The 12,673-nt window shown below is 36.3% G+C and overlaps 1 protein-coding gene across 10 annotated transcripts in view; it reads left to right on the top strand.

The window, feature by feature from the left end:
- The window catches only part of LOC127838685 (cytosolic carboxypeptidase 2-like), a 177,655-nt gene extending 165,540 nt beyond the window's left edge, over positions 1-12,115 (top strand). For 3 of the 10 annotated variants that reach the window (XM_052366566.1, XM_052366575.1, XM_052366580.1), the window contains 5 exons: positions 339-543; positions 1,823-1,928; positions 4,945-5,481; positions 6,041-6,089; positions 9,488-12,115. In XM_052366566.1, coding sequence (XP_052222526.1) covers positions 339-543; positions 1,823-1,928; positions 4,945-5,481; positions 6,041-6,089; positions 9,488-9,624 — 1,034 coding nt within the window. In that variant the 3' untranslated portion in view covers positions 9,625-12,115. The remainder of the gene's footprint in view (positions 1-338; positions 544-1,822; positions 1,929-4,944; positions 5,482-6,040; positions 6,090-9,487) is intronic. The other 7 variants (XM_052366619.1, XM_052366609.1, XM_052366628.1 and 4 more) reach the window with 5 other exon arrangements.
- Positions 12,116-12,673: the final 558 nt, after the last annotated feature.

Genomic DNA, 12,673 nt, shown 5'->3' with positions numbered 1-12,673 from the left:
CTGCTGGAGTTCTAGGAAAGTCACATAATACTGGCCTTTGTTAGCAGATAGGCATTCATCATCCAGTACTGATTTGCATTTGTATTTTTCTTGGGTCTATGTCTATCCTTTATTATCCTTTAGTTTGAGAATGAGTTGCTGAATACTGACTGAGAATTTATGGCCAAAAGTAGCCACATGATACGAAAATGGGCACATTGTCTGGTCAGGAACTACCCTGCCGGCTTTAAAGGCATGAAAGGTTTGGTATTCTCATTAGCTGACCAGTTAACTAATGACTGGACTAGCCACACATGGCATAAGACCCATCTCATTCTTTCACCATATTTATACTGCAGGTATGCATGATTCGGAGGAAGAAGATGATGTGAAAGTGCGAGATGGCCCTGACTACGTACAAGACCCACATGCCCATCGACCCCCACGCGTCAAGTCTGCCCGGCATCGCAGTGACGAAACCAACAGTGCAATACAATTTGTCAACGATCTACGCCAGTCACTGGCCTCCTCAGCAGCCAACACTCACCTCAGTCCGACCGCTGGGTTAGTTTTAAAATGTGAATGTGATTGTGTATGGGAGGAGGGGTCAGACATTGTTTAAACGTGTTGACATAACAGTTTGGGGGCATGGAACAGCCTTTGATTGACATGATTCATGTATTTAAATACATAATTTATTGTAATGTCAGCTTGCTGAAAGCTCTTTATAGCAGGCATAATGGATGAGAGTATGTGCATGGATGGTGAGTGTATATGCGTCCTGACTATCATCTTTTATAGAATAATTAAGTAATTTACTGAAGAGATTCACTATTTAGCTCGGCTGTTTTCCGAGAAACCAGAATAAAACTTTGTGAGTCATAATTGTATTTAAAAATAACTTACCACACATGACCATTTATTTAAATGGCATGTTGCATGCAACAGCTTTCTCCTTACCTCAAAGGTCATTTTCACCCAAAGGTAAAGGTCACACTGAGAGATCAGATGTCAAATGTGGTCATACATAATGCCCAGACTGTAACTCTGTCATTCATCATGCAATTTAAAATATTTTTTTGCAAATGACCTACAGAAGGAGATGACTTGTCACATGTAATACACTTCTCCCTACCTCCCTACCACATGAAATACACTTCTCTCTACCTCAAATGTCAAAGTCATAACTAGAGGTCAAAGGACATATTTGGCCATAAAACTGCTAAGAATCACAGTAACTTCATCATTGATTTTGCAATTTTAAAATGACATAACCTTAATGTACATCATAAAAAGATGATTTGTTGCATGTTACATCTCTCTCCATACCTTAAGGTCAAGGTAACACTTAACAGTCGAAAGTTAATTTGGAAAAAATATGCTTGTCAAGAATGTAACTTCATCATTCATCATGCAATTTAAAATCAATTAACCACACATATTTTCCATTTGAAGAGGGCGTGTCAACCCTTAGTTATGGGTCAAGGTCATGCTTAAGGTCCTTGCCAAAAAGGTCCTTGCCAACTAACATGGCACAGCTTGTTAGTTATTACAATGATTATTGGCTTTTGGCTTACATGTTTCTGACATGCATCTAACCATTTAAATAAAGCACTATCTTTTTTTTAATTTTGATATTTATGTCAAATTGCAGATTTTGTCAGAACCTAGTAAAGGATGTGGGTAGGGGTGAGAGAATTTTCCTCACATAAGATGAATAAAATTTCGCACTCTTGATTATGTGATGTATATGTGTTTTGCATATTGTCAGAACTACAAAAAATGTTGTTATGTTCACACAAAAATAATATATATCATTGTTAAGTATGCTAATTTTCTGTAGGAACTACATAAAGAAGTTATTGAATGAGGACTTAAAGCAGACAACAGATGAGGTGGATCATATTACTGCCGAACTACAGAACAGTATACATGAAAAGGAAAAACAGGTGATTAGCACTTACATTTACACTTACACATAATTTACACTTACATACGATATTCAGGAGTACTTACAACATTTATAGCTTTTAATTATATGTCATACATCATTTGAAATAAGATTGTTTCCCTTCATATGAACCATTTATGCAAGGTACAATATTACAATGGATTATGAATTTACAATAGTGGTGGGAATGTCCCTTGATCTTTTCCCTCTCATAAGCTTCTAAAGATATTTTCTAATAAAAGAAGTGCAGTTCTTCCCAAGAAAGAGACTTGATGGTTTCTCTGTAAGCCTCAGGCTGATGCCATGGGGCTCAAATACAAAGGTAGTAGCTAAGGTAATGATAATTGGTATAATTGTTTTACCTCTCTAATGTAAACTCTTCTCAGATTAGCTTATTGTGTTCATCAACAGTATTGTTGGAATTGTGCATGCTTTCAACAAGAACATATTAAAGATCTGCCTATATGATCTCAACACAATATAATTGATTTGTTCATGCTTTCATTAACATAATATTGATACAAAATGTAATTTGTTTATTAGTTCACCAACATAATAAAACAATTGCATCAACATAAATTGAGATATTTATGTTTCTGATAAGATTATGAGATAAACCTCCTTTATAAGGGCAATGTTGAGTGAAGTATCATTAACTGTTAAACTCTTAAACACTTTCCATTCATATAAGGGAGTCTGTTTTCTAATTGACATGCTTGTTGTTTAAATATGTCTCTATCATAAAGTGGTTTTCTTTTTGTTAATTATGTTCTTATTAAAAATCAGTAAGACATGTTTTTAGCTCACCTGAGCACGTTGCTCATGGTGAGCTTTTGTGATCGCCTTTTGTCTGTTGTCCGTTGTGCGGCGTCAACATTTTGCCTTGTGAACACTCTAGAGGCCACATTTATTGTCCGATCTTCATGAAACTTGGCCAGAACATTTGTCCCATTGATACCTCGACTGATTTTGAAACTGGGTCATGCTGGGTCAAAAACTAGGTCACTAGGTCAAAAAAAAGAAAATCCTTGTGAACACTGTAGAAGTCACATTTGATGCCCAATCTTCATGTAACTTTGTCAAAATGTTTGTTTAAATGATATGTTGGTCGAGTTCAAAAATGGTTCCAGTCCGTTGAAAAACATGGCCACCAGAGGGCGTGGCAGCATTCCTTATATGGCTATAGAGAAATCTTGTGAACACTCTAGAAGTCACTATTTTTGCCCAATCATCATGAAACTTGGTCTAAACATTGGTTTCATTGAATCTCGGACGAGTTCGAAAATGGTCCAGATCGGTGAAAAAACATGGCCGCCAGAGTGCGGGGCAGTTTTCTCTCTTTTTCCTTATATGGCTATAGTAAAACCTTGTTAACACTCTAGAGGCCACATTTATTTTCCGATCTTGAAACTTGCTCAGAAGATTTGTGCCAATGATATCTTGGATGAGTTCAAAAATGGTAACCTTTCCTTGAAAAACATGGCTGCCAAGGGGCGGGACATTTTTCCTGAAATGGCTATATATGGCTATAGTTAAATCTTGTTAACACTCTAGAGGCCACATTTATTGTCCAATCTTCATGAAATTTGGTCAGAAGATTCATCCCAATAATATCTTGGACGAGTTCGAAAATGATGGCGGTTGGTTGAAAACATGGCCGCCAGGGGGCGGGTCATTTTTCCCTATATGGCTATAGTAAAACCTTGTTAACACTCTAGAGGCCACATTTATTGTCCAATCTTCATGAAATTTGGTCAGGAGATTTGTCCTATTGATATCTTGGGTTAGTTCGAAAATGGTTACGTTTGCTTGAAAAACATGGCTGCCAAGGGGCAGGGCATTTTTCCTTATATGGCTATACATGTATAAGGCTATAGTAAAATCTTGTTAACACTCTAGAGGCCTTATTTATATTATGATCTTCATGAAACTTGGTCAGAAGATTCATCCTAATAATATCTTGGAGGAGTTAAAAAATGATGCCGGTTGGTTGAAAAAAATGGCCACCACGGGGGCGGGGCATTTTTCCTTATATGGCTATAGTAAAACCTTGTTAACACTCTAGAGGTCACATTTATTTTCCGATCATCATGAAACTTGGTCAGAGGATTTGTCCCAATGATATCTTGGATGAGTTCGAAAATGGTTTTGGTTGCTTTAAAAACATGGCCACCAGGGGTCGGGGCATTTTTCCTTATATGGCTATATATATAGCTATAGTAAAACCATGTTAACACTCTAGAGGCCACATTTATTGTCCAATCTACATGAAATTTGGTCAGAAAATTGGTCTCAATGATATCTTGGATGAGTTTGAAAATAATTATGTTTGCTTGAAAAACATGGCTTCCAAGGGGCGGGGCATTTTTCCTTACATGGCTATAGTAAAATCTTGTAAACACTCTAGAGGCCACATTTACTGTCCGATCTTCATGAAACTTGGTCAGAAGATTCATCCCAATAATATCTTGGACAAGTTCAAAAATGATGCCAGTTGGTTGAAAAACATGGCTGCCAGGGGGCGGGGCATTTTTGCTTATATGGCTATAGTAAAACCTTGTTAACACTCTAGAGGCCACATTTATTTTCCGATCTTCATGAAACTTGGTCAGAAGATTTGTCCCAATAATATCTTGTTATCTTAGTTGAGTGACTTTGGGCTTTTCAGGCCCTCTTGTTTATTGTTTACATGTTGAATATTTTCAGTTGCAAATACATGTTTATGTAATAGATTATTTTTTTTTATATAAAAGTTAAGCAAGATTACATCAAAGCATTCTCCAATAGACCAAATTATGGCTAGCTAACAGTTATACTTCCAATAACAAGATGAATACCATGACTTCATTTCCTGCTTATTTTCCTGTCAAATGTTTAGAATCATGGGGCTTTTAATCTTAAGGACTTTTTAGCTAAAAAATTTGTTAGATGAATTTCAAAATGTACCAGTGTCCCTAACAGCACAGATATAGATTGTATTCACTCATAACTAGAGTGTGTTTGCTTGATTGCAGTATGGGGAATTAATTCACCAAAGGGAGATAAAAAAGGAGTCAGAACAGAAAGTGGTGGAAAAGTCTAAACAAGATAAAAAAGAATTACCCAAACCAGAAAGGAAAGATAGTGTAAATACTCAAAAGAGCACCAAGTCTTTAAATAACTTGAACGGCAACGCTGTAAATGATGGAGTCGCTCTTAACAGTAAGCTGGTGGACACATATCACATACCAGACTCCAACCATACCCAAGGTCACGGCTTCAAAGGTGGCAAGTTGATCGATACAGATAACAGCATGGCAAAGCACCTCAGTAAGTTATCGAAAGGCGAACTCAACAACAGTACATCAGGGCTCCACTACAGTTCTGCAACTGACCTGACTCAGCCCCAGTTCTATGCTACAGACGTGGTGAATGTTGGGAAGCTGAAGAAGAAGGCCCAACAGGTGCCCCGTAGCTCTAGCAGCAGCAGCAGCCGGGAAGAGGGGGAGCGGCGCAGTGTGAGCACCACCCTCGAGAAATACGACCACGGTTTGGACAGAGAGACACATGAGGTGTGTACACTGGAGCACTGACCAACTACTGTACTGTTCTACTGCTGCTGTAATTTTAATCCAAAAACAATTATGGAAATGTTATACTAAATTATCCTCATATAATTTCTGCTGTTGATTTTAACCAAAACAATTTGGAAACATTTTAATGTCATCTTATTTACGTTTTACTGCTAGTCTTGAATTGTACCAAATATTGTGTGCATTATTATATTTTTCTTTCTATGTGTCTATGTTTTTTTATACCAATTGCCAAGTGATTTATAAATAAACATGTTTATTATAATTATATGATACATTCACTTGATTAAGGAACTGGCAGGTAGTATTGTCAACATTAGTTTATAACATGTATATCACTTTTGTGCTAGCTTAAGAATGGTGAATTCCTAATGAGGCTCTATCACTGTGTATTGTTTCCTCTCCCTTTTACCCTTAAACGTTCGAAAGCGACATAATTACTCCGCACACTGTAATATGTATAGTCACGTGTGGCATGCTTTTACTGACAAAATATGTAATTGAAAACCAAATTTAATGTTGCTTCACTGTATTTCAGAGTACTCCAAGAGTCAAATCTGCCAAGAACAGTAGTAGGCAGGTTGTAGGTAAGCGTTTCTACATTCAGAACAAGTTTCCTATACGTCACCAGCCTGCAGTGAACATGTTGAAAATCCAGGGCGCTACATGCACACCGGGCTGCACTCCCAGCACAGCTAATCCCTCTTCCCCCACCCCCAGTCCACGGCCCCAGGGTCCCACAGTGCACATGAACCCACAGCTAGGTAGTTCCAGCCCTGCCTCTAGACCTTTGGTTACCAGTCGGCTTGTCATTGGTGGACTGCAGGCCTTGCAAATCAAAAATGGTGGAGGAGTGTGAGTCACTGGCCTGCGGTGTGATCATGTGACATGGTGTGCTGGTCACATGACTTGCTGTGCGCTCACATGACATTGTTTGCTCATTGCTTGACATGGTTTGCTGGTCAAATGGCATGCTGTTTACTAGTTACATGAAGTGCTTGTCACATGACAAGGTTTGGGTTGATACAGGGACAGTCTGCTAGTGGCTCGACATTGTTTGCTAGTTTTCTGCTGGTTATGTGATGATCACATTACATGCTGTGCGCTAGTTGTTTCAAGCTTTGCAGATCACATTTACTTGTTGATATCCTTGGCTTATTTATGTGCAGTGGTGCATGGCTGTTACATGTGTTTTAGGTGCAACAGTTTCCTGTAAATACTGTAACTATTTTCACAATTTCATGATGAAAATAATAATTAAGTGAAAAAGCAAAGCATTTTTAGTGTGGATGTTTTTGAGACCTTGCCAGAAATGGATAATTAAAATTATGTTTTAAAAGAAGTCAAATTTAAAGTCCTCATTGTAAGGAGTTATTGCCCTTTGCTTAAAATTACTTTTAAAACTTGGCTTGCCAATCTCCTTTATTTTGATTGCAATTGTGTTCAAACTTGCAGAGAATATTTAACATAATGTTTTCAAGAGCATATTGTCAAGGTCTCTTTTTTTATGCCCCCCTTCGAAGAAGAGGGGGTATATTGCTTTGCTCATGTCGATCGGTCTGTCGGTCGGTCCGTCCACCAGGTGGTTGTCAGATGATAACTCAAGAATGCTTGGGCCTAGGATCATGAAACTTCATAGGTACATTGATCATGACTCGCAGATGACCCCTATTGATTTTGAGGTCACTAGGTCAAAGGTCAAGGTCACGGTGACCAGAAATAGTAAAATGGTTTTTGAATGATAACTCAAGAATGCATACGCCTAGGATCATGAAACTTCATGGGTAGATTGATCATGACTCGCAGATGACCCCTATTGATTTTGAGGTCACTAGGTCAAAGGTCAATGTCACGGTGACCCGAAATAGTAAAATGGTTTTCGGATGATAACTCAAGAACGCATACGCCTAGGATCATGAAACTTCATAGGTAGATAGATCATGACTTGCAGATGACCCCTATTGATTTTGAGGTCACAAGGTCAAAGGTCAAGGTCACGGTGACCCGAAATAGTAAAATGATTTTAGGATGATAACTCAAGAACGCTTTTGCCTAGGATCATGACACTTCATAGGTACATTGATCGTGACTCGCAGATGACCCCTATTGATTTTCAGGTCACTAGGTCAAAGGTCAAGGTCACAGTGACAAAAATCGTATTCACACAATGGCTGCCACTACAACGGAATGCCCATATGGGGGGCATGCATGTTTTACAAACAGCCCTTGTTTTTAAAGAATTATTGCTCTTTGCTTAAGTTAATTAATAAAAGCCTGTGTTCGCAACTATTACCACTTTGTGTGTGCATTTTTGGCTGGATAATTGTATGCATTTGTGCTAGAGAGCATATTGTCAAATTTGCGTGATTGTGTTATTTTGAAAGAATTAAGTTATTGCCCTTTTTTATTCTTACACAGTAAAGCTTTTGTTGGCAGCTTGACAATTTGTATAGTATTTTGGTAAAAATTTCAGAATAATTATCCGTTTCAATTAAAATTGTCATCAGTTTTTTATTATACCCCCCTTTGAAGAAGAAGGAGTATATTGTTTTGCTGCATGTCGGTCTGTCCGTAGACCAGTTCATTTCCGATCAATTACTTGTCAACAAATCGCCCGATTGGATTGATACTTTTTATGTGCAGTGGCCATGGGCAGTAGATGACCCCTATTGAAATTGGGGTCCCTTTGTCGAAGGTCATGGTCAACGTCACAATAAGTGGGAAAATCGTTTCTGATAAATAACTCATCAACAAATGGACGGATTAGCTTGATACTTCCCATGTTCATTGGCCTTGGATAGTAGATGACCTTTATTGAAATATGGGTCACTAGGTCAAAGGTCAAGGTCACTGTTACAATAAGCGTGAAAATTGTTTCCGATCAATAACTTGTCAACAAATTGAACAATTGGCTTGATACTGCACATGTGCATTGGCCTTGAACAGTAGATGACCCCTATTAAAATTGGGGTCACTAGTTCAGAGCCCATGGGGGTCATGTGTCTTCACCTGCGGAATTCTTGTTTTTGTTTTTTTAAAGAACCTGTTCTTTGTTGTTTTAAATTACAAAATGCCAGGTTTTCTTTCTTCTTTTTTCTAAAACAAATTATTTAAAATGTTTTACAATTCCCTTTGAACAATTTATACACTCTCTGTGACAGCTCATTGTTTCCATTAGTTTCCATTGATGCGAACACACATGCGGAATTCTTGTTTTTGTTTTTTTAAAGAACCTGTTCTTTGTTGTTTTAAATTACAAAATGCCAGGTTTTCTTTCTTCTTTTTTCTAAAACAAATTATTTAAAATGTTTTACAATTCCCTTTGAACAATTTATACAGTCTCTGTGACAGCTCATTGTTTCCATTAGTTTCCATTGATGCGAACAATCATTACATTTCTGGACTCCATGATACATGATGTTTCAACCAAAAACAATTTTACAATGCTTCATAAAACCAACTTAGCTTATGACCCTCTTGGTCTTGGTTTTAAACAAATCTGAGAGTTAACTAACCACAAAGCTTCCATTGATACAATTGGTAATGTTTACCTTTTGTAGTGAAAGTTAAAGAAAATTTTAATAACAGAAAAATATTATTTTAGTGTACTCAATATTTTATGTAAATAAATGGAAATATGTGTTTAATTGCAGGGCATGGTAAGATATAATTGCAACCTATATGTAATATCTGACGGTAACTGACTGCTTAATTATCTTCATGAGATCATGAATGAAATATATCCATATTTGCTTCAAAATATTAGTAAAAAGCCAAGTAAAAAGCCAGTATTCTTAGGTTTTTGTTTTAAGGAAAATATTAATTTTTACGCAGATTCAAACTATGAGTTCTATTAAAGTAAAAATATATTTTTTATCATATCTTTTGGTGTTCTGTCATTTTAAATACTGAGCATGTGACTTGTTATAATGGAATAATACATTATGTTTATATGATATTTTCACAGTTTTTAACTGATTTTCAGAAACCATACCAACAAGAATCTCACTAATGATAACGCACGATCATGATGATTCACGCTACACTGGTGCTCAGTTCAAGACAAGGTATATCCGAGGGCCTTTCAACAAGTCTGCCACAATGGCATCCAAGCGCAAGTAATTTTGCATGCACGCCATTGAAACATCTTCAAAGAAAGCATGCACCAGAGGATAGGGCATTATCATGATAATGTTGGCCCGCAATCACAAAAGGAGGTCAAGTTGTAAAGCTGGAAGAACCAAACTTATAAGTTCTTTTTTTACATCTAGAATTGCTTTTTTCAGTATTGCTACTAATTAACTTTTTCTAAAACAATTCACTTTTTGAACATTGACCAGTCTCTTATTACTAATGATGGACGTTAGGCAATAAAACATTTCTGAATTATTTGTGTTTTTAATGCATTGATTGAAATTGTTCATGTAACTTTAGGGCTATGTGTATTACTGCCTTTTATTTTTATAGTAGAAAACACATTTTAACCATGATTAGGATTTAAGCAATTATCATTCCCATTTTTATTTCTTTCTGCATTAAATCAACAGCATAATTTCTAAAAACTTTAGCCCTGGCTGAAGTATACAGTGATAACATTTTATTGGTAAATCCTATCATTAAATTACAGACTTTTGTATTGATTGCTGTGAATTTTTGTCTTATTTATCAATTTACGAGGGACATAAATACTATATATGTGTAACAGAATTGTATATCACTGCCTAATAGTGGCCAAATGTTTTGAAGAGAGTGAGCTTATAGCATGGCTGATCATTTCAGGGGAGAACACTGACATACTGGTCAGTCTACAGGAAAACTGGGCTTAATGCATGTTTATAAAGTATATCACATATTATTCTGCACAGGCTTATTGGGCTGATACTTTCCGTTTTTACTGGATTATTATTAAGAAGAATCTTATAATTTCATAAAAGCGGAAACTGTCATACCTTATGTCCAGACTGCACTTATATATATTTACTTTATGCAAGGAAAATTCGCCTCTTTATCTATGTATACTTGTAAACTTGTGCTTTCCAAACACTTTAACATTAACTTTTTTATATTATGGCCATGTCATATTGGATGGTATATGAGGGGAAAAGTTTTTTTATAAGCTGAGTACGATTATCTATTGTGAATCAGTAAAGCCATAACTGTCAAAACATACCATAAGCCAGGTATTTGAAATAATATTGTTGGCTTATTATTGTTGTTTCAATATACAAATCAACCTAAATAGAGGGCGATGACGAGCTTAAGTATGTTTCATGCAATTACAAAATGTTTTAAATCTATTTTCTTGGTTTGACTGATTCCAATGATTGATATTACCATTTGGACCTATTGTGCTAGTATTTGTTTGCTTGAACTGCAAGGTTTATGCAATAATTATGGTTAACATTGAAACTTTTACTGTTTCTAAACTTGTGATCGGCCATTAAGATACAGGTGCTGTGTCTTCTTTTTAAATGATAAGCATGAAGCATGTGAAGTATGTGTTTATGATATTAATTAAGATGTTCAGTAGTATAATGTCCAATATTCTAGTATTTTTATTAGATTTCATGTTATGGTAATTATTATGGTTTGCTATGCAAACTGTGTTTTGACCATCATATACATAATCAATCCGTCCAGCACCACATTATTATTTTTGTGGATATGTAATATTTGTGTTGTTTTCTTAATTGTAACATGTAATCAAATACAGTGTGTTTTTAACATTAAATAACTCTAAAAGCTTTTTAGCTCATCTATTTTTTGAAAAAAAATTATGAGCTATTGTCATCACCTTGGCGTCGGCGTCGGCGTTGGCGTTGGCGTTGGCGTCGGCGTCCGGTTAAGTTTTGCGTTTAGGTCCACTTTTCTCAGAAAGTATCAATGCTATTGCATTCAAACTTGGTACACTTACTTACTATCATGAGGGGACTGGGCAGGCAAAGTTAGATAACTCTGGCGTGCATTTTGACAGAATTATGTGCCCTTTTTATACTTAAAAAATTGAAAATTTTGGTTAAGTTTTGCGTTTAGTTCCACTTTTCTCAGTAAGTATCAATGCTATTGCATTCAAACTTGGTACACTTACTTACTATCATAAGGGGACTGGGCAGGCAAAGTTAGATAACTCTGGCATGCATTTTGACAGAATTATGTGCCCTTTTTATACTTAGAAAATTGACAATTTTGGTTAAGTTTTGTGTTTAGGTTCATTTTATTCCTTAAGCATCAAAGCTATTGCTTTCATACTTGCAACACTTACTAACTATCATAAGGGGACTGTGCAGGCAAAGTAATGTAACTCTGACTGGCATTTTGACAGAATTATGTGCCCTTTTTATACTTAGAAAATTGAAAATTTGATTAAGTTTTGTGTTTAGGTCCACTTTATTCCTACAGTATCAAAGCTATTGCTTTCATACTTGCAAGATTTATGAACTATCATAAGGGGACCGTGCAGGCAAAGTTATGTAACTCTGACTGGCATTTGGACGGAATTATGGGCCCTTTATACTTAGAAAATTGAAAATTTGGTGAAGATTTATGTTTTGGTCCACTTTACCCCTAAAGTATCATAGATATTGCTTTCATACTTGAAACACTCACAAACTATCATAAGGGTACAGTAAAAGGACAAGTTGCATAACTCTGGTTGTCATTGTTACGGAATTATGGCCCTTTTTTGACTTAGTAACTTTTAATATATGGTTAAATTTTGTGTTTCGATCCACTTTACTTCTTAAGTATCAAGGCTATTGCTTTCAAACTTCAAATACTTACATGCTATCATGAGGTTACTGTACCTGGCAACTTGAATTTTACTTTGACCTTTGAATGACCTTGACTCTCAAGGTCAAATTATTAAATTTTGCTAAAATTGCCATAACTTCTTTATTTATGATTAGATTTGATTGATACTTTGATGAAACTACTCTTACCTGACATACCACAATAGACTCCACCCAAACCAATCCCCGTGCCTCCCCCCCCCCTCCCCCCCTCCCCCCCCCCCTATTTTTTTTTTTTTTTTTTTTTTTTTTTTTAAGATCATCTCACAAATGACCACCACACCCTCACACTATACCCCCACCCCACCCCCCCACCCCACCCCCCACCCCCCCCCCAATTTTTTTTTTTTTTTTTTTTTTTTTTTTTTTTTTTTTTTAAGATC

This window comes from Dreissena polymorpha, chromosome 1 (genome assembly GCF_020536995.1).
Source record: "Dreissena polymorpha isolate Duluth1 chromosome 1, UMN_Dpol_1.0, whole genome shotgun sequence".
Lineage (NCBI taxonomy): Eukaryota > Metazoa > Mollusca > Bivalvia > Myida > Dreissenidae > Dreissena > Dreissena polymorpha.
This window is presented reverse-complemented; position numbering and strand designations above follow the sequence as displayed.